This window comes from Castor canadensis, chromosome 2, assembly GCF_047511655.1.
Source record: "Castor canadensis chromosome 2, mCasCan1.hap1v2, whole genome shotgun sequence".
Taxonomy (NCBI): Eukaryota; Metazoa; Chordata; class Mammalia; order Rodentia; family Castoridae; genus Castor; species Castor canadensis.
The window spans coordinates 86318959-86339298 of NC_133387.1; the positions used below are offsets into that span (position 1 = coordinate 86318959).

The window sequence follows — 20340 nt, forward strand, 5'->3', positions numbered from 1 at the left end:
TATTTTAGAATAACCAAACAGTTCCTGGTCTGTTCCCGGGATTCCCCATCCCAGCCAAGTCCCAGCCAATCTACACTAGACAGTCACCAAGGATGGCTTTACGCCCAATTTCCACCCGCTAATTTTACTGTGAAGTAATCAAACCGGCCAAATCCCGGAGGTCCTGGCTGTTTCTCGCCGATGCTGTACGAGACCCTGAATCAGGGTGCAGGTTTCGGGGGGCCTCTGGAGCGGCGGAGCCCATGGCCACAGCGTGCGCCCTCTACACACCCTCTGTGGGGTCATCAGGTCCGGGGGTGCTGTAAGCGTTCGTCTCCATGTCTGTCCGTCCACCGGTGAGCTGGGGGGAATCCCTGCACGCTGCCCCAAAGCCTGTGCTGGGTTGGGGATGGTGACCCCGGAGCAGTATCCGCGCAAAGAGCTGTAGCCCCGCAACACTGCGCCCTCGAGGAGCGAGCAGCGAGAGTTAGGCAAGCCCTTGGCGCATGCTTGTGTCCCAGGGAGGCTTCCAGCTTGGCATGAGCAGCATGGAAAATATACGACTGTTGTTCACTCAGATATGGGGCTCCCATTCCAGAGAGGTTCGCGTCAAGTCGACATCTTAGGAACTTCCCAGGGTCGCGGCGGCCGGAGATGGCGGCGAGAGCGCCTCTTCCGTGGAGCCACACTGCCATCTGCTGGTCATATCTTGGCACTGCGGCCTCAGCAGCACCCCCCCCCCCCCCCCCCCCCCCCGCCTGCCTGAACTTCGGCTGCTGCAGCCAGGGTCCGCACTGCGTTCCAGTCCCAAAGGCGAGGAGAGGACCGGGTTCCCGGGGGTCCTCGTGGGGCCCGGAATCTATACTGCGGATGGGGGGCAAAGCCCATAAAAGAGGGCTGTTTCCGCAGCCTCTTTATCGGCGGCAGACAGAGCAAACAAATGAAAGGGCTTTGGTGGAATACCCTAAGTGGGGCTGGACAGTTGTAAACCCATTAAGGGCCGAATTCCAGACAGTTCGCAGACCCGGCCTTTATGGCACACCCTTACTGCCCATTCTTTGAAGTTCCTTCTGTCTGCAACAACAGAGGGCGTCCCAACCTGGCGGCGCGGTGGGGGTGGGGAGGGGACGCCCCTTCCACCCGCGCGCGAGTTTCCTTTTCACCACGCGTTAGAACAGTCGACTTTGCAGAAGTCGGGGGTTGGGGTAGGGTGGGAGAGGAGGGCTAGAGAAGAAAAGGGGTGGGGGGGAAGCGAGGCCAAACCCTTTGGTCACATCTGGAAGGCGCTCTGGCCTCCGAAGTTGTGGCCATCCACCGCCTCCCCCACACACAACCCTTTACACCCCATAAACCGTAACAGCCCTCATTTTCTTTTATGGCGCTTCGGGGCGCGTCGGTTGCCTCAGCCCTGCCTCTGCCAGGACTTGTGCTCGGGAGGGGCTTGCGGGGTAGGATGCAGATTGTCCCCGGCCAGGTTAGCAGGACACGGGGTGCAGGGGTATAGGCCTTCGATCGGTTGGAAACCCGGAGACGTCTGCGCTGGCCACCGCGCAGAACATCTTTAGGAGATGGGCCCTCCTGTTCCATCGCTCCCCACTCTCTCACCCTGCTGCATAAAGGCCCTAGGCGTCTCCATGGGCCTGGGCTTGGGAAATTTCTTGGAGTACCACGATTTAAAAAAAAAAAAAAGGCCTTTTCACCGCCATTGGCCAGCGATACCAGGGACCCCAGCCCAGCTTCTCCGAGGCTGCCCCAAATAGACCCAGGGCTCGGGAGCCTGGCTGCGCCTCGGTTTTGCCAGCCTTCTCCGCTACTGGTAACGCCAGGCGACTGGCTGGGTTGCTAGGCCCGCCCGGACTGGCTGCAGCAGGTCCCGGCTTCCAAAATCTAACAGACGCAAAATTGGGGCTTTTTCCACCCCACCTTGACCACCCTCCACCCTCACCCAGAGACTACCCAAGCTCCCCTGCCCAAGGAAAAGAAGGTGCAAAGAACAGACTCGCAAAACTTAGAAAAGAATCAATATATTTTATTTGGCAAAAAGTTAAATATCTCAACACAACAATTTGGTCAGTAGGCCTTGAGGTAACTATTGCAAAATATACAGTGTATGTTCAGCCCGATGGAAACCCCAGATTCATCAAGGGTACAAATGTACAGTAGCCCAATGGTGGTTTCATGGTGTATAATTTATTATCAATAAAATTAACTCCATTACAATAAGCATTTATTTTCCCCCAATTAAAATTAAGTGTAAACCATAGGTAGTAACCTTCTGCACATACGTATAGCTCCGAATTTCCTCCTTGTTCATCTGGTGCAAAAACAATATTCAAGCTTGTCTGATTATGAAATTTTTCTTTAATTATATATACAATGGACAAGACAGGACTATAGCGCATGAAGAGCCTAAGATGCCCTGCATTTCAAAAGTGGAGAAACCATGAATCTATGTATCCCAAAAACAACCCCTCTCTCCTTTTTTTTCCAAATTTTATTTCACTGGGAATCCTTATAGATAGTTTACAGTCTTAGGCTAACAGCCTAGTTATATAGAAGACATATTCCACTACAGAGCTATACTCTATGCAACTGTTTTTTCCCCTCATAAACAACCTGAGTTCAAATTGAATTCTAGCTTCCACAATCACAACGGGTGCATCACCCAGCACAGAAGTTTGAGTCACAAAACATAATTACCACAATAAAACACAGTGTTCAAGTATCTCGGCAGAGCGATCTGCCGCACAAACAGCAAATTAAATTAACTACACAGACTAAAAACTATACAGCCCGCCATCAACAGTTGTGCATTATAAAAAGGTAGTTTTTTTCCTTTTGTTTTTACGTCAGGAGCAGGTAGATTTTTTTTTAAATATATACAAGCTAGCACGCATAGCCATCAGCGCTAATGCCCTCTTTTTTTTTTTTTTTTTTTTTTTTTTGTCTTATAGAAAATGGAAAGCTTACAATACCTCCTCCATCAAAGCCGCAGGCCTAAGGAGCCAGCCTGAGCAGGGTTTGCCAGGGGGGAGATGAGGCCTGGGGTTTAGAGCCGCTTTGTGCGGGTGGTGGAGGCTGGGGTGGGGGAGGCTGGGGTTGGGGGAGAGGAGGGAGAAGAGGACAGACAGTCCTTTCTCCTTCTCTCTAGCTTGCTCTTTTCTGAATGAACCCGATTCGCGTCACTCGTCTTTTGCTCTGTCCTTGTTGATTTTCTTCATTTTCATCCTGCGGTTCTGGAACCAGATCTTGACCTGTCTCTCGGTGAGGTTGAGCAGTCGGGCCACCTCGTACCTGCGGTCCCTGGTGAGGTACATGTTGAACAGAAACTCTTTCTCCAGTTCCAGCGTCTGGTGTTTGGTATAAGGACAGCGCTTCTTCCGCGTAGAGCGCGCGTGAAGCCAGTTGGCCGCCGGGTTATCTGCGGGGGAGAGAGACAACCAGGGTTAGAAGAAATAGAAGTCCCCTTGGCTGGGTGCGAGGGAGCCTCCTGGGGTCTCTGGACCCGCCGAAGTGCAGGAAGCCGCTGAATTGGTTAAGGGAAGGCAGCCCAGCCTCGGACACAATGGAACCCTGGCAGACAGACGCACGGACGGTCACTTACAATTGCACGCAGTAAACCCTCGGCTCTCCCTCCCCTCCACTACCCTTCTTTTTCCTCCTCTGTCCTCCTGTCCCCCTCCTCTCCTTCCTCCCACTCTGCACTTTGTGAAAAGAGTGAAATCTGGAAACATCCTTTTTACCACACAGAAGGAAAGAGGCTGCCCTGTGTTCCTGCAGCAAGATTAATATTTTCTCCCTCTGACTGTGTCGTCCCTCTCTCTGCTTTCCTGCTCCTGTCCCCACTCCTTATTTGACCTTCCTGGAAGGCGGTGAGAGCTATGCAGGCCGACTGGGCGCCCCAAGGCCTTTGATCACATCTCCAGTTTATTTGAATAATCTGGTAAAGAGCCCTCAAGGCTTGATCGCCCGCAGCCTCATCTTGGGCAGGATTTACGTCGCCACCGGCCGGAGGCAAGGAGTGGTGGGAATCGGCGATCTCCCCAAGCGTCCCGGGTCAGGTTCCCCTCTGCCGCGAACAATCTAGCCGCACAAAAGACTCTCTTCGCCGTGCAGCGTTGGAAGAATGGCCCAAAGTATCTCTGTCCCGGGCCTGGGTAGCCACAGAGAGGGGGCGGCCGGTCTTGGCTCGGCCGGTAGAGCCCGCCCCGCCCCCCTCTTGCTGCAGCAGCCTCCTCCCCTTCCCCCAGCCCCGCAGGCCTGCTCGCCACAGTAGTCTGGACTTGGGGCCCGGTCTGCGGTGTCCCAAACACCAACTTTTGGCTCCAGATGCCAGCTCAGGGGCTCCCAGCGAGGACGAAGGCAGGCTTGAGAGAAAGCTGGTGGGCCGGCGGATCCTGGTGGCCGGCGTGGAGGCAGCGGCTGGTATGGAGGGAGGAGACACTTACTGGGATCGATGGGGGGCTTGTCTCCGCCGCTCTCATTCTCAGCATTGTTTTCGGAGAAGGCGCCTTCGCTGGGTTGTTTTTCTCTATCAACTGGAGGAGAACCACAAGCATAGTCAGTCAGGGACAAAGTGTGAGTGTCAAGCGTGGGACAGTCACCCCTTCTGGCCGACAGCGGTTCAGGTTTAATGCCATAAGGCCGGCTGGAGGGCAAGCCCGCGAAGGAGAGCGCACCGGGCGTGGGCTCCAGCCAGGAGCGCATGTACCTGCCGTCCGGCGCCGCCGCCGCCACGGGCGCCTGGGGGTGCACGTAGGGGTGGTGGTGATGGTGGTGGTACACTGCAGCGGGCACGGCGTTGGCGCCCGCCGCGTGCACCGGGTTCCACGAGGCACCGAACACCGCCGCCTTGGACTGGAAGCTGCAAGGGCTGAAGTCGGGGTGCTCCGGCAGCGTGGGTGCCTGCCGTGGGGGCTGGCCCAGCGCCCCCGGCGCGTAGCGGCCCGCGCTCAGCTCGTCGGCGGCGTCAGCGCCCAGCAGGAACGAGTCCACATAGTAGTTGCCCAGGGCCCCGGTGGTGGCCATTGCCGTACCCCGCGCCTGGCCGGCCCGGCCCGACCCGCGGAAATTATGAAACTGCAGATTTCATGTAACAACTTGGTGGCACCAGGGGGGGAAGTACAGTCACCTAATAAGTTGCCGGCGCCCGCGCCCCCATTGGCCACGCGCGTCACGTGCCCTCCCGCTGAACAATAACGCGTAAATCACTCCGCACGCTATTAATGGCCCGGTGTTTTGCAGTCATAATTTTTATAGCAAAAGCCATATGTTTTTATGCAAAGGGATCGCGCCGCTCCACGTTCGGGTTTGTTTTAATTGTGGCCAACGAAGATTAAAAGATCAAATCTGGCCTTGCCTCTGTGCTCTCCCCTGTCCCCCCCGCCCCCAGCAGACACAACACTTCTAAAGCGGACTATTTTATATCACAATTAATCACGCCATCAGGAAGGCTCGGGTCCTGCATGCGAGTGTGGCCAGAGGAGCCCCTCACATAAAATTAGACAATAATTGAAGCCATAAAAAAGCAGCCAAATCGCATTCTCGCTCTACTGTATTTAAATCTATATTTATGATATTTCATAAGGAGTTATTGTTTCAGAAGCCACACAGGCTGGTGGGAAGTCGGGAACGACCAACAGATTCGTTTGCCTTGCTGTGGTTCCCAGCTGTAAAAATTTACGAGGACTTGGAAAGGTTAAATTAGACTGTTGTGTTTGGTTCGTGAGCTCCCTGTAAATAATCCCTGCAGCCCTCGGAGATGCGAGTTTCCCCCTGCCCGGCCTCGAAGAGTCAAATTCAACGCAGTATCACCCCAAACCGAATAGCCAACGCCCCTGCCAGAACGCGCCTGGCAGACTAGCCACGAGGGCACAGGTCCTGATGTGGGCCCCCGGAGCCTGCCTGCTGGAGAACCGGGCGCACAGACTGCCCCCAAGTTCGCTCTTGTTCCTCAAGAGAGGGCCCCAAGGAGAAGCTGGCAGGGAGGAAGGCGCAGGATGCCCCCAAGGGGAAGGGTTCTGAGGTCTGGTGGTGCCATGCGCTCGATCCTAGCCCACGACTCTGCCACACGCGCGCTCAATGAGTTTGATCAGCTTTGATTCACAGTCCCTTGGCGGAGGTGGCTAGCGACCTGGACTTGTGCTCTATCCTCAAAGGCCCTAATGGTGCCTCATCCTGCACCCCAACCCAAGCTGAGGAAACGGATAGGCAGTATCAATGAGAAGCAAGTTCGGCTTGCTTAAAAAAAAAAAAAAACAGCGTAAGAGAGTTCATAGCTCCAGTGGCTACGATGCCAGCACTGGACTGGCCGATCCTGCCTGGACTCTGGGATCCTTCCTTTCTGGCCACCGCAGCTTTGGTTATCCGCAGAACCGAGCTACTCCACAGAGAATTACAAGGCCCAAATCGTGGCGGCTGCAGCTCAAGTCCAGGGCTAGAAATTAAAACGGGGAGGGGCACAGGGCATTGACTTTAATCCCATCCTTTTCCCTGGCCAAATGGGAAGGTTATTTCTCACCCCTTAGTCTTTGGAGGCGAGAGTAAATGAAAAGGCCCCAGTCACATTTGTTAATTGGGGGAAAAAACATCCCAACTCAGAACAGAAAGCAGCGACTCCTAGAAACGGGGTAATTAAATTCACGTGTAAATACTGTGCCTCCAGAAGTGTGTTTCTCATTAGTCTACTTCCCTGCGGCGAGGCCGGCAGCCTCAAGCGCCTCCATCTCTTTTTCTTTCTCACCAACAGTTCACGTAATCCCTTCCCCATACACCGCCCTCACCCAAAAATAAAAAAGCAACCTGACACATTCCTATCCCAGGAGGCAGGGACCCCAAATGCTAGGCTGTACGGCGGAGCGAGGCTGCGAAGCCACGCGGATACCGAGCGGGTGCCCCTTCCTCCGCCCGCGCGCCTGGAAGAGGAAAGTGGCCTAAACAATGAACTCCGACGTGGCCTGTCTCGGCCGCCTCAGCCCCCTCCCCCCTTAATATTTTCCTTTCCCTGCAAATTCCTCCGCGTCATCTCCACCCCCACAGAACCCAAGGTGTCCTAAATATCCGGCAGCAGTCCGGAACTCTGAGCTTTTCATTTTAAAAATTAACCCTGGAGGAAAACTTCGCTCCTAATTGTAATAGTCTGTAAATAGCAGAGCACGCCTGGCTGCCTTTTCCACTTTTTTTTCATACCCGGAGAGGACGGGATTACTATTAATTTTTTAAAGTAGAAAGACTGTCCCTTTAAATAGCTTCAGTACCTATATAGGACAATTACTAAATAAGTAGCAGGCGTTGAGTGCTAAGCAGATGCTTACTGGTGCCTAGAAGGGGAAGAGGATTCGTAAAACCAAATATTGTCTTTTATGAGCACAGAGGTTTGGGGCTAGAATATTTAGACTTTTGTGTCTGTTTTTGTTTTGGAAATGAAAGTGATTGCATATACATAAAGAAATAATAAATGGGTTCAGTACAAACTGCTCCTTCTCAACTGAGAGTCTACCTAAAACCTTGATCTCGGAAACAAATCTGATACCCTGGTCCGGAAAATGGCAAAGAGGAGTTGAAAGGAACCGGGTGTGCCCGGCCACTCAGATAACAGGTTGGCGGTGCTGGGCTGAGCATTGAAAACAATTCCTGGGCCCCAGCCTGAGCTGGGAAGGGAAGTATATGTCTGTGGTCATGAGTCTGAAGGGGTGTGTGTGTGTGTGTGTGTGTGTGTGTGTTTTGCCAGGAGGGAAGATTGGTTTGTTTTCAGTTTTCATTACTGACGATGTTCAGGCTGGCTTCCATCCGTCTGTACACTACAACTTAGAACACGGACTCAAGTTTGTAACCTAGTGGTTCTTGAATTTCACTTATTTGAAACATGCTGGCACTTTCCAGTGCCCAGCACCTTCCTTTACAAGGGGGTCACATCTAACATATTCTGAATGGTGCCACTGGCGAGCAAGCAGTCAAGCTTGCTCAAGCTAGCGAGGTTTCCTCCTCGCGGTCAAAGCCCGAATTAGAACCAGCAGGCATGGAAGGGTCAACAAGGAACTTCCCGGAGGAGCGACCTGAGTGGGCCAGGCTTAATCCAGCCTGACTGGGCCTCACCCTGGCTCTTAGCCTCCAGACCAGTGAGGCTGGTGAAGGCCTCCCTGCCTTCGGTGTGGGCACACAAAGACGCCGCGGGTGCCCCTTCAGGCAGCCGTTAGCGACCAGCGGAGAGGAACGCAAGGCCGCCGCCATCCGGTCGTGATCGTAACCGAGGCCTTGTATGTGCAGAGGCACACCCGGCCAAAACCCACGGCCCTGGACAGCCCCCACGCACCTCGGCAGATTCCTACCTTTACTTAGCCACACAGAGAAAAATGAGACATCCAGGTTCCCCCAAAGGCATTCCTTTTCCCTCCCAAAGAATGATTTGTAAAGAAGAGGAAGCGGTGAAATAGAAAGAGAATCGGACAGAGAGATAGTTGAAAGAAATAAAAGGAAGAAAAAAAAAGCAAAGAGAAGGAAAAAAGAAAGGATAAAAGAAGAAAAAAGGAGGGAAGAAAATAATTTTTTTAAAAAAGAAGAGAGAGGCAGCAGCGACTCATGGGAGCAGAGGGGGCTAGCAGACAGAAGGGTAAGTGACAAGGCCAGGATCCCAGCCCCTGTCCATCCACTCTCTCCTTTCTCGGCCTGGATGTCTACTGGCAAAGGGATCTTTCCTGAGCTAACACCCCGGATTGCAGTGTGTGAATGTGTTCCAGCCTTGCAAAAAGAATGGCGGGGTGCTGGACAACCGCAGGCCTATGGTAGAGAAAGCTCAGGATGCAAGGGAGCGCCCCTGACCTTGAATGGCCCGGGGCCCAGAATTCTTACCACGCCCCCGGCGTCCCAGAAGGAGCAGCTAACCTGACCATACCTGCCCCGGGCCAGGTGCGGGGGGAGAAGGGTGAGGCTGGCCGGCACAGCGCAGAGAAAGAAACGAGGCTCCTGTGCAGGGTAAGCCGAGGTTGACACCGCAGGCCTGGCACAACTAGAGCCTTGATGCCCCGCCTGGCCGGCCCCCGCGCGTACAGGTACCTGGAGACGATTTCAACTGAAGTAATGAAGGCAGTGTCGTGCTGTCGAGAGAAAGGTGGATCCCAACAACAGGAAACTACCTAAATCACCGACCAGTTCTGGTGTTGCCCGCGAGGAGCTGCCTCGCCCGCTGCCGCCGCCACTGCTGCCGCCACTGCCGCCGCCAAGTAGTGAACCCTGCGATCGTGCCCGGCCCAGCCCCTGGCCACCTGCGCCCGCCGCTGCCACCGAGTGCCCCAGGCCGCCGCAAACCCGTCACAGAAGTCACGATCCCCAGTAAGGTAAAGCTGGAAAGGGGGGTTGGAGAGCTGGAGGGAGGGAGGACGGGAAGGCAAAGGAGAGAGGTAAAGGGAAGGAGGGGAGGAGCGAGAAGAGAACGAGCTGTGTGCGTGCTGGTTTCCCAAATCTTGCAGTTTAGCAAACCAGCGCCGAGTGGCGGCAGCCTTGGGCGACTCGAAAGCGCCAGGGATAGCACGGAGCCCGGTTCTCTGTCTGGCCGCGGCCTCCCCCGCTCGCTTCCCGCAGCCGCTCGCTCTCCCCCTCTCTTCCTCCAAGCCGCCCGCCCGCCCAGGCGCGCGCTCCCGCGCTCCCGCGCCCCCTCCCCCTGTGCCCCCCCTCCCCACCTCCGGCGAGCAGGAAACGCGTGGCCCCGCAGAGGGCCGCCAGGTGGGGGAGGCCGGCCGTGCTGGGGGAGGGGGCAGCCCTGGGCAGCCCGGCCCGGGTCCACCTAACCACTGCGGCAGACGCCAGTGATGCACTGTGACCAAGGCCTGTTCCCCGGATTTAGACTTAGGGTCATCTGGGACTCCGGCATCCGCAAAATAACTGGCCTCTGCGAGCCTCTCCGGCTCCCGAAAGAAATCCTGTTTAGCTTCCTCTGTCTATGCACCTCCCCTCTCAACTGAAACCACTGGTCCAAGACAGCCACAATCCAGATATACTAGCAAGTCATAAAACTGAACAAAAGCCGACAAACCTTACGGCACCAGGGCTATAGGGCCCAGACAAATTACGACCGTCTAGGTAATATTTAAATAGATGCCTAAAGTAATTGCAGGGGGTCAGGCTAGTCCTCCTGTTGTAAAAGTGGTGGACGGGATAAAGTGGAAGGTGAAGATAAGAAGTCAAAAAAAGGTAAAATTAAAAAGCTTCATTCCACAGCTTTTATTCTATAAGAACATAAACATCGTCTTTTTTTTCCACGCACAGCAGCAATACAATATTAATTTATTCTGATTTAAGATTAGAAGTAAATAAAGCTAGAACTAACATTTTATAATAATGATAGAATGCATTTGCTTAAAACAAGATTGGCAATTTTTCATAATAATAGACATTTATACAGATTTGTATTTATAGTTTTTTCTTTTTCTGCACCTACAGGTTTGACCCTTTTATGCACGTAACTTCACAGTATAAAGGAAATCCAAACAATGTCTCCCTTCTCTCGTTTTTCCGCTCACCCCAGCCATCCTAGGCTTCCATGAATTTCAGAAAGCCCCCCAAAACAGAAAAAGTGAATTAAAAAAAAATCCATCTCTGCAAGATAGGGAGAATTGTGGTGTGCTTTTCGCGTGTTACCAGCGGTAACAATTTTAATGACAAAAAATCCACTAATTCCACATGTATAAACAAAACTGCATTATTTATCAACAGCCAGAAGGATATGGAAATTCAGAGGTAAATGAAACATTTTAGTCAGGCAATGCAAGACCTTACACAAACTGGAGAGAAGTTTCCTTCTCTTGCTCATTCCTTTTTTCATTTAAAGCTGGGGTAACTTACAGAGGAAGGAAAAATTAATCTTTCTGACTCTCTCACTATTTCAATCAGCCAAAGTCAAGCCCTTTAGCCAACCTGCTTGTCCATGTCTGTATGCCCTTCTCTTGGCCAAGGAAGAAAAGAAGAAAGAAGAAAGAAACCCAGGGGCCTGCAGCCCCTGATTAAACACAGCCCAGTACTCCAAGCAGGCGTGCCCGGTGGCGGCTCCTTGCACCATTGACCTCAGGCCAGACACCTCAGCGCCGACCATGGGACCTCAGCCTTCCGGCTAGGTTTCCCGAGGCTGAGCAGGAAACCACCTCGGTGGAGGAGAACAGGGGCCATTTCAAGCAAATGGGACACCAAGACAGCAAACCCAGCCCAGTCAGGACTTGACACTTAGGACAGTATCTATCTCTATAGAATTTTAGCGCGATATGGCTTTTTCCCCCAGAAAACAGGTAAACCAGCACCAAGCAAACAGACAAAGAAACAAAAAGTCAGAACAAACCAGCCCTGCACAGATGTAACGGCCCTGGAGATGGCGAGTGTGGGAGGGAGGAATGGGGCTCCGGCACAGGTGCGAGTTCTGGGCAGAGGCTGAAGACAGAGGGAGGGGACCGGCGCTCTGGAAGCGAAAACACAGCGGCACCAGAAGCTTCATCAGGAAAAATTAAAGTTGGCTGTGAGCTCCCGGATTCGGTTTTCTCGGTTCATTTTCTTCAGTTTCATCCTGCGGTTCTGAAACCAGATTTTCACTTGTCTGTCCGTGAGGTGGACGCTGCGGCTGATCTCTAGGCGCCGCTCTCGAGTAAGGTACATGTTGAACAGAAACTCCTTCTCCAGCTCCAGCGTCTGGTGCTTCGTGTAGGGGCAGCGCTTCTTCCGGCCGCTCTTTGCTGTGAGCCAGTTGGCTGCGTTTTCGCCTTTGGAATTGCCTGGCGTTTAAGAGAGTACAGGGCAGAAGGTTAAGTCGAGGCCACTCCGGCTGCGTGCAGGAGGTGAACTCTGCACGTCTTTCCCATAAGAGGGATGCCCTAAGTCACACAGAGAAGGTTATGTCCTCATTTGGCTTTCGGAGAACGAGCAATTCCTCCAAAACGCATGGCAAAATAAGAGTGGGCCTCAACTCTGCACCCACCCACCCATTTTACATCCCCCCCCTTTTTTTTTTAATTTTACCAAACACCTGTTTTAGCACAAAGCTGCTGGGATGCTTATGGAATAAGAGGCCTGGGAGGCCTTTTGCATCTTATAGTGCATCTTCAACTTAAATGCCTTTCTTTGCATTTTGCCCTATGGCAGGCAAGCATTTCCTGCAGGCCCGACACTGGGGGGGGCGAGGGGTGCTTACTTGGATGGGGGTCCCGCAGTTCCGCTATCTCACCCCAACCCCTATGATCAGGCCCAAGGCCTGATGAGAAGGGCATAGTTGGGCCAATGGGGAAGCCACGAAAAACTAAATCTGGGGTCAAGGGCCCATCTCTTGCATCTCCAAGATTCAGGGGTGTGCAGCTAGGCGATTCCGAATTCCAGGGGAAGGGAAATGGCCCCTCTCAGGCTTTCAGCTCAGGGCCCAGGCGTTCGAGCCGGATTTGCCTTTTCTTCTCCTCGCAACAAGGATTCCCGCCCCTCCAGCAACTTTGAAAAAGGGATGGGGGATCGTAAACTCGAACTTCGCCGGTTAATGGGCTTATTTATTGGCGCTGGCGGCTGCTTATTTTGGATGCCTTACAAACATCCGCGCTATCTGCGGGTGAGCCACTTTCCCTCCCTCCCCCTCCCCCCGCGTGGGCCGCGCCGTGCAGGCTGGGCCTGGAACCAGGACTTGGGGTGCTTGGGGCCACAAGAAAGAGCATGCACAGGACGAGGGCTGCTCGCTGGTGTCGTCGCCCCGAGTCAGGGTGAACTGGGGCCAGCGCTGAGGACGTCTTGGTGTGGGGCTCTAAGCCGGACATGAATTTTTACTGCGTCCCCACGCCCAAATATTAAAAAGCAAGTTCACAAGGTCAGCCTGCCTACAGCTTGGGCCAAGGCCGGCCGGCTGCTGCGCGGGCTCCTGGTGCTCTGCGCCTTCCTTTCCTTGGCTCTGCCTGTCTGCCCGCCTGGCTGCAGCCCTCTGGCGCGCCCTGCTTACCCAGAGAGTCCTTCTCCGGCGAGGCTTTGCTGCTCTCGGAAGGGGCCGGGGAGAGCTCCTCCGCCGCGGAGGATGACGCGTGCGCCTCCTCGTCGCCTTGCGAGCCTCCGCCGCCACCGCCGCCGCAAACGAGCGTGGGGGGCGGCGGAGAATCAAGGGCTCGCTCCTTCCGGGACGCATCGGCCGAACCGGAGGCGAGTGCGGGTGGCGGGTCGAAGCCACGACCCGGTGGCTGCGCAGGGAATGGGCTGGCGCCGAGCTGCTGCGCGCCGCCGCCGTTGCCGCCGCTGCCGTAGCCCTTGGCCGTGCCGTAGGCCTGCGAGAGGCGGAAGTAGCCGGGCACTGGCACTCCGCTGGAGGCGCCCAGGGCGCAGCCGTCGGGCGGCGGACCCCGCGGGAAGGGGGCCAGATCGGAGGCGGCGGCCGAGCCTTTAGGGCATTTGTCTGCCGAGTCGTAGAGGCAGTAGGAGCTCTCTTCTTTGATGTTCTGCGCGAAAGAGCATGAGTTGGCCTGTGGCGGGGGCTGGGGTGGTTGCGGCGGTGGCGGCGGCTGCTGTTGGGGCTGCTGCTGCGGTGGCGGCGGCCCCTCGGGCGGTTCCATCCGGCAGGACCGGGGCGCGTCTAGCCACAGGTCTATGGGCGCTGGCGCGTAGCCGTGCGCGCCGGGACCCAGGCCCCCGCTACCGCCACCGCCGCCTGGCGATGCCGCCTCATTGCGCTTGCCACCCAGGGCCGGGAAGAGCCCGCAGCTTTGCAGCCCGTAGGACAGGTCAGTGGCAGGCGGCAGGTAGACCCCGCCGTGGGCGTAGTAACCACCTCCGCCTCCCCCTGCGCCGCCGCCACCACCGCCTGCCTCGCCTCTGCCCGAGCTGATGAGCGAGTCGACCAAAAAAGAGTTCGCGGCGGGGCTCTCCGAGCATGACATTGTTGTGGGATAATTTGGCGAAGGGAGCAGATAGCCCTTTCTGGCTGACATTTCTTGTGCAAAACATGCTGAATACGATTAGCAATCCCCCCGCACCGCGGCGGGCGCCCGCAGCCAATCCTGAGCCAGAGTTTCCGTGCGACCACTCCCAGTTTGGTTTCGTAGGCGCGGGGCCGCTCTCCGAGGGCGCCCTCAGAGCCCACAATTGATATAAATATGTAATCTGTATTGATGGGCCAGGAGACGCACGCCTGACACCTTGGTCCGAAGGCCGGGAGCTGTGGCGGCTGCTCCAGAGTGGCTGTTGGGGGACCAGGCCCCTGAGCTCGCCCCGCCCCTACCCAAGCAAGGGTCGACTGAAAGCGCCCTTGGGCCCACGCAGTTAACAAGTGGAGTGTTTATGGTGCGCACCCCAGCCAGCCTTGGGTGCTCCCCATCCCTGTTGAGGAAGTGGCTATTAGTCCCTGGCGACCTGTGATTACTTACAGGGGAACCTGCCGTGGTCTGGCGTTCTACCTGTTCAGCTCAGGACCTGGAGCTGGCCCCTTCTCTGAAATCTGGCTTCCAAAAGTGGCAGACCTGGTCCTAAGGCAGTCAAGACTCTACAAGTGTCTGGAGCTCAGAGTGACTGGACGATAGCTATTGCTGTACTTTCTAACGCCTCACACAGAATATTGCCCAAAATGCAACTTTGTCCCCAACTGTCTCCTCTGTCCCCAACACTCTTCTACTCCATCAGCGCAGACCCAGTGTGTCTACCTGGCTTGTCTTCTTTACTTTTATCAATGAACCTCAGCCAGTTCACACCAGTGGAGTGAGAACCGACAGGCAGCCTTGGACCAAAGACTTCCCAACCCTGAGGCAGAGGCCAGAGCCAAGTCCAGGACACACCAGCCCCCCCCCCCCCCCCGCCTTCACCCTGAGGAGACCCCTTAGCTCATGTCCTTTAGGGGAAGTCAAATACCAGCCCTAGGTCTTTGGCCTTCTTCAGTGGGAAGTAGTGGAGGGGAAAACTTGGAGGAATGTGCCTAGCAGGCACCTCTGCCACATTGTTCTCCCCTCTCCTTTAAGCTTTGGCATTCCCATGCTCCTGGAGGCTATGACAAAAACTAGTGTCGGGGCACTCCTGCCTCTGTCCCCACCCCTCTTCCTCCCTCCCTCCAAACCCAGGCTAGGGCAGTCCTTGCTGGAGTGCAGTGTGAGTGAGCACATTTTAACAAGGCCCCGGTGAGGAAATCCTTTCCCCTTGAGCCAGAGCTGGGCTTGTGGCCCTGTTATAAGACGTGCTGAGGCCAGGCCCTTTGCTCAGGAGACACTGGGTCCTACTCAAGGGCACTTTCTTAACCAATTGGAAATGGCCAGCCTGGGACTCTATCCCCCAATTGTGGGCCTCGTACAAGGCTCAGGAAGTGAGACCTTTTCCGGCCGGATCCAGTGGAGCCCAGGAGGTCGCCGTCTTGCCCCTGACCTTCGGGCTACAGATCTCTAGAATGCACCAGGCCTGCACGCCCTGCCTGCTCCACATGGAGCTGGAGTGTTGCTGACCACTGGGATCCCAGGAAGTAGATCTCTCAAGCCTCTGCCCGTGGCAGGGAAACACTTTTGCATGCTGGTGGTCTTGTTTTGGTTCCTCCCGGAATGAACCCAGCCTGAGGACAAAGATTACCCAGAGAGCACCCTGAGAGCACAGGGAAGCGCTGTCTAGGTAGAGTCCAGGCTCTAGCTTCTGGGATTCAAGCAGCTGCAGTCGTGGCTGCTCTGCTAGCCGCGTCCAGGAAACAGTACCACCGTTAGCGCAGCGCACGCACACGGAGCGGAGCCACTTCCACCTCTGCGGGGACGGCTGGAGGACTGGGTATCAGAATGAAAAGGTAGGGGATGGAGATAGAGGGAGAGAAACAGAAGGCAAGAAAGAGGAGAGAAGAGAGAGGGAAGGAGGGAGGGAGCAGAGGATAGAGGCAGTTCTATCCAGCCTGAGTCCTCAAGCTTGCAGCAGCGGCTAGCTGAATCAAGACTCGGGTATGTGCAGTGGGGGCAACACCTCCACTCTTCGCTCTTTGATTTGCTTAAGCACTAAAGGCCAAAGCAAATTCTCATCTAGGTAGGCCTGGGATACCAAGGAATCTGAGTGCTGAAAAGCTTCAGAGCACTGCAGCCTAGGGCTCTACCTTAGACTCTGCTCACCAGGCTGCTAGAACTGTCTGGGACTGTTGTGTTCAGCACTGCCACCTGGAAATGCTACGAAGCTGGAGACTGCCTGAGAAAGGCGCTTTTGTGCCTGAGAAAGGCGCTTTCGTGCCTCAGCACTGCCTGTGCCTCTCGGGAAAGCTCTGTTGTAAGGGCGTGGAGGGGGTCCTTAAAGAGAAGGAGCCCCAATCGGGCCAGTGGGCCAGGATTGTTGCCTGCTCACCAGGCGGGTTTGTAGCAGATACAGTAGGAAGCTGACTTTCGTAAGGATCTGTGAGCTTCTTGAAAATGGTGGGTTAAAATCATGGCAATTCACAGATAGTGCATTTTTGACAGAATAAGTCAGAACTGGATTTAGATTTTTTTTACTGAGGGGTTTCTTTGCCCTAAAAGTTTAAAAAAGGAAGGCAGGTTTACATGATCATCTTTCACTTTATTTTTGTAGCCCCAGCATCTCAAACATACTCTCCAATGGCCACTGCAGCTTTGCAAACTTCACCCAGGGAAGTTAACTTTCTGCTTTAGATCTGGACAGTCACAGACCCTTCCAAGCCTTCTCCTGGAGCGCTCTAGAGTATCCAGGACTCTCCTGGGACTCAGAAGCCTTGCCAATTTGGCTGGGAAGACAAGCCCAGTGCCCCTCTGCAGGCAGCTCAGGCTGGTCCTAGCCAGGGCGCTGTAGGACAGCCAAATGGGCTTCTAGGCTGGATGGGATCCAGAAGCCTGCACGTGCCAATCAAGGTTACAAAAGTCAGCTTGGTACTACATCTGCTACAAAAGGCCACCCCTGGGAAAGAGTGGAGGCGCTGGATGAACTCTATCAGCATCACAGAGACTGTGGCTTTGGCACTGGGGTTTCCGCAGATGTTTGTGTTTCTCCATTATGACTACCCCCTTGCAATAAAACAGATAGGATACTGAGTTTGAGTTATTTCTTGCTTTGAAAAAAAAAGAAAAAGAAAAAGAGTGTACACATGTTTGGAAGTCCATCTCTGGCCCAGGATCTCTGTCCCACCCCCACCAGAACTTCCTGAGCAGGGAACCACAAGAGAGCCTGCAGTATGCTACAGGGAAGACTGGCCTGATGCAGCCCAGCTAAAACTGAGGATATAATGTAGCAGAAGCTCAAGTCAAACACTACCAAGTGCCTCCTTCAGTTGGTCTGGAGCTCCCGGTATTCCCGACCACCCCCCAGTGCTCCAGTGCCTCCTTAGACTGCAACAATGAGGTGTTAGCCTCCTCAATAAAATATTCCACTTATCGATCGCCTTGGCTGAGGTTCCCCATTCCCAGGAGATTAAGAAAAGGGATTCAACTGTCCTGTGGGTCGGCTTCCACCCACTCTCTGCCTCTTGCTCCTTTGCCATTTGCGTTCTTTCCCTTTTCACCCTTCCTTCCAACTGCTGACTTCTTTTTTCTCCCTCAGAATGTCTTTGACTTAAAACTCTTGGTGCCTGCTTGCCTCAACCAAGCTTGTGCAGCGGCTACAGGGTTACACACACTGCCGCTACAGCCTGGGTCTTACTGGGGAGTAAATATTGCCCATTTCTACCTGGCGATAAACACACTCCCTTCGTGGAGCCAGAATAAATCCCAGACCTGCGCCTTCTAGAGAGCTACTCTGCATTTCACTGGATAGCAGATTACTCTTTCTGAGTAGGCCCGTGCAAGCAATGAGAAGTAAATTGTTATGAAAAGTTGTGGGGTTTTTTGTGGTTTTTTTGAGGGGAAAAACCCCGTTGGTCCTGAGATTGAGATAGCTAGTAAACAGTTTGTATCTGGAGGTCATTCTCAATGTTTTCTGCACTCTGAATTATCCAGAGGATTGTAGGATTAGGCTGCAGCTCCAGAGAGGAAAAATTAATACTGCTTCCTTATATTTGGCATTAACAAAATGTCAGGGCTTCTCCCAATGCCGAATTTATGAATAACTAAAAAATTTTTCCATAAGCAATAACGTTCTTTTCCTGTTCATCTTTAAGAACATCAATATTTCCAGAGATATTTGATATATCTGCTTTGAATAGATCAGGTGCAATCTATTCTTTTAAAAAGCAAAATTTTTTCTAAATCCAATGATTTGAGTAGGTTTTTTTCCCCTGCCTTCATGGCAGGAATGTTGAGGCTTTTTCACACACCCCTTGAATTTGCAATATTCTTAGTTTTGTTCATAAGACACAGTGTGAAACCAAGGCAGCTGTGGAATTGTAGAGAGGACTCGGAACAGCTTACGGAGTGGGCACTCATTCCTTCTCATGACTGCCTTTTTTCTGGCATCGTTTGGAAGCCTATATTCAACAAAGCAAATTTACACACACACACACACACACACACACACACAACACACATGCAGAGGCAGCACCTACTTTCTCTGGGATTCCCTTTTTTGGCCCGTGAACTGTATATTTGAGGAAAGAAAATAACCATTTCAAGAAACGAATTAAAAATATTGAAGTAAAATCTTAAATATGAGAGAAAGAGGCTATTTTAATCTGGCCTCCAAAAGATAAGCATTTTGACCATTTGAGACTTATTTTATGACAGCCCTGAAGGAGTAGTTGCTGAATCAGACTACCCTTCACGCTCCTTTTGAAAATGTATAGCTATGTGAAAATGTATAGCTATGTACTGATGCGACGCGTTTTTGCATATTTGCAAAATACTCTAAAATCTCACTTTCATATCTAAAAAATTGCTGCAAAATGCCAGCCGGGTTTATAACGATACATTCCAAATATGCAATGCCGAGACTTTTCCTGCAGCACTCAAAAATCAAATGCGACTTCTCCGAATTGGCCTTTTTTGGGAACAAAGGTTTCCCCCAGGCTGCTGGGCAGACCTCCGGACTGCACCTCATAGGAAACCAGTAACCTCCGGCTGTTTGCCCCAAGGAATAAGCCAGCTCCGCCCGCCACGAATGCCGACTTCCCCATTGTTTGGAGTAGAAACTTTGTTTTTCCTACTCCTGCCATCTTTTTTTTCTCTCCCCACAAACCCCCTTATCCCAGCACAGATGGAACACGTTCCTCTAGATGCCTCCCATCCCCAACTCTTTCAATTCTGAGCATTTCCACAAAATCCAAAGATCGCCTTGGCTGAGATGCCTGGTGTAAAACGCTGGCACACGGAGCTAAAATCTGCAACTTTTCCACTTAGGCCTCTCCAACATTAGGGAGCGATGGGAGACGGGGAGGGATGAATGCCTACCTCGTCACCCCCACACACCTAACTCTGCGTAGATCTCGGTCACCTCTCCACTCCCACCCCTACCACAACGAAATTGCTAAACTTGGGGCGTCTTACCTTGACACATTTCCGAAATTACTGCCAAGGGGCAGCTGGATTCTCCACGCCGCGATGCCCGCGAGGCCTAGCGAAGGCGCGTTGTTTTAAATTACAACACCGATCGCTTCTTGAGCGTGAGCTCCCCCCACCCCCACCTTTTTGATACGAAAGGGAGTGGGACAAGTGAAATAATGTACCGTGCTGCTCTTAGTATCAGAAGCGAACAAAGGCCAAGAATCACGCTGGGGTTCCCGGCTCCCCGGCGGCTTTGACATTGATCGGAAGTGCGCCATCTCGTGGCGGCTGCGCGCCTAGGCCCGGCTGGAGCTCCAGCCTGGAACCCAGAGAGGGAAGCCGGCTCTGGATAGAGAGACAGGGAGAGAATGTGCCCTGCCCGCTGCTATTGAGATCTCATTTTTACATCTAAGAAATTGCTGCAAAACTCCAGCCGGGTTTATAGCGGCGCATTCCAAATATGCAAATTGGCCTGCCCGGGACGGGTTTACGACCACATTGTCACAGCCATCGGAGGATGGGCTTTTATAGGGCTCAGAAATCAAACCCGCGCCCGCCCGCCGCCCGCCCGCGAGCAGTTCTCCTGGCTAGACTCTCTCTAGCAACTTGAGAGACTTTGGTTAATCTTTAACCATCCCAAAGGAAGTCTTTCCCTAAACCCGGACTTTCCTGCCCGCCCCCTTCAGCCCCCAAGGAGGGCTCTTGTTCGTCTCTGCATGTCTGTCTATCAACTTAGGCATTCATCTCGGGGTCTGTCCTGCTCCCCTTTCAGCTCGGTTTCCCCTGTTGAGCTAGTTAGACAAACACACAAACAAATAAACAGAGTGGGGGCTGGGGCCTGGGGCCTCTCTCCAAATGCGACCCTCTTTTGCTGCTTTGGCCCTGCTTGGGTGGTTGCAGAGAGGGTGGGGTGGGCAACAAAAGGCTCTGTCTTTTCCGCCCTGCCCCTCAAGGTTATGGGTGATGTCCAAATTTAAGGCAGAAGTTCAAAGGCAGCAAA

The 20340-nt window shown here is 53.6% G+C and overlaps 2 protein-coding genes and 1 long non-coding RNA gene across 7 annotated transcripts; 1 reads left to right on the plus strand and 2 right to left on the minus strand.

Moving 5' to 3' along the window:
- Positions 1–1987: 1987 nt before the first annotated feature.
- Positions 1988–9152, minus strand: Hoxa9 (homeobox A9). Of its 4 annotated transcripts, none has more exons than XM_020179365.2 (2): positions 4428–9143; positions 1988–3400 (listed from the first exon to the last, which is right to left on the minus strand). In XM_020179365.2, the coding sequence occupies exons 1-2, from the start codon at positions 5005–5007 to the stop codon at positions 3162–3164; spliced, it is 819 nt and encodes a 272-aa protein (XP_020034954.1). In that variant the 5' UTR covers positions 5008–9143; the 3' UTR covers positions 1988–3161. The 4 variants fall into 4 exon arrangements, 1 of the variants encoding a protein (XP_020034954.1); XR_012445252.1 differs by having other exon boundaries at positions 3259–3400; positions 3977–9152; XR_012445250.1 differs by having other exon boundaries at positions 3268–3400; positions 3723–9152.
- On the plus strand, positions 7756–11489 carry LOC141420714 (uncharacterized). The gene is made up of 2 exons (XR_012445253.1): positions 7756–9311; positions 10414–11489. It is a non-coding gene; the product is annotated as an uncharacterized lncRNA (long non-coding RNA).
- Hoxa10 (homeobox A10) lies at positions 10180–19869 on the minus strand. 2 transcript variants are annotated; one of them, XM_020179364.2, is made up of 2 exons: positions 19344–19869; positions 10180–11729 (listed from the first exon to the last, which is right to left on the minus strand). In XM_020179364.2, the coding sequence occupies exons 1-2, from the start codon at positions 19351–19353 to the stop codon at positions 11455–11457; spliced, it is 285 nt and encodes a 94-aa protein (XP_020034953.1). In that variant the 5' UTR covers positions 19354–19869; the 3' UTR covers positions 10180–11454. The 2 variants fall into 2 exon arrangements, with proteins under 2 accessions (XP_020034953.1, XP_020034952.1); XM_020179363.2 differs by lacking the exon at positions 19344–19869 and adding an exon at positions 12929–14715.
- Between the last annotated feature and the right edge of the window lie 471 nt (positions 19870–20340).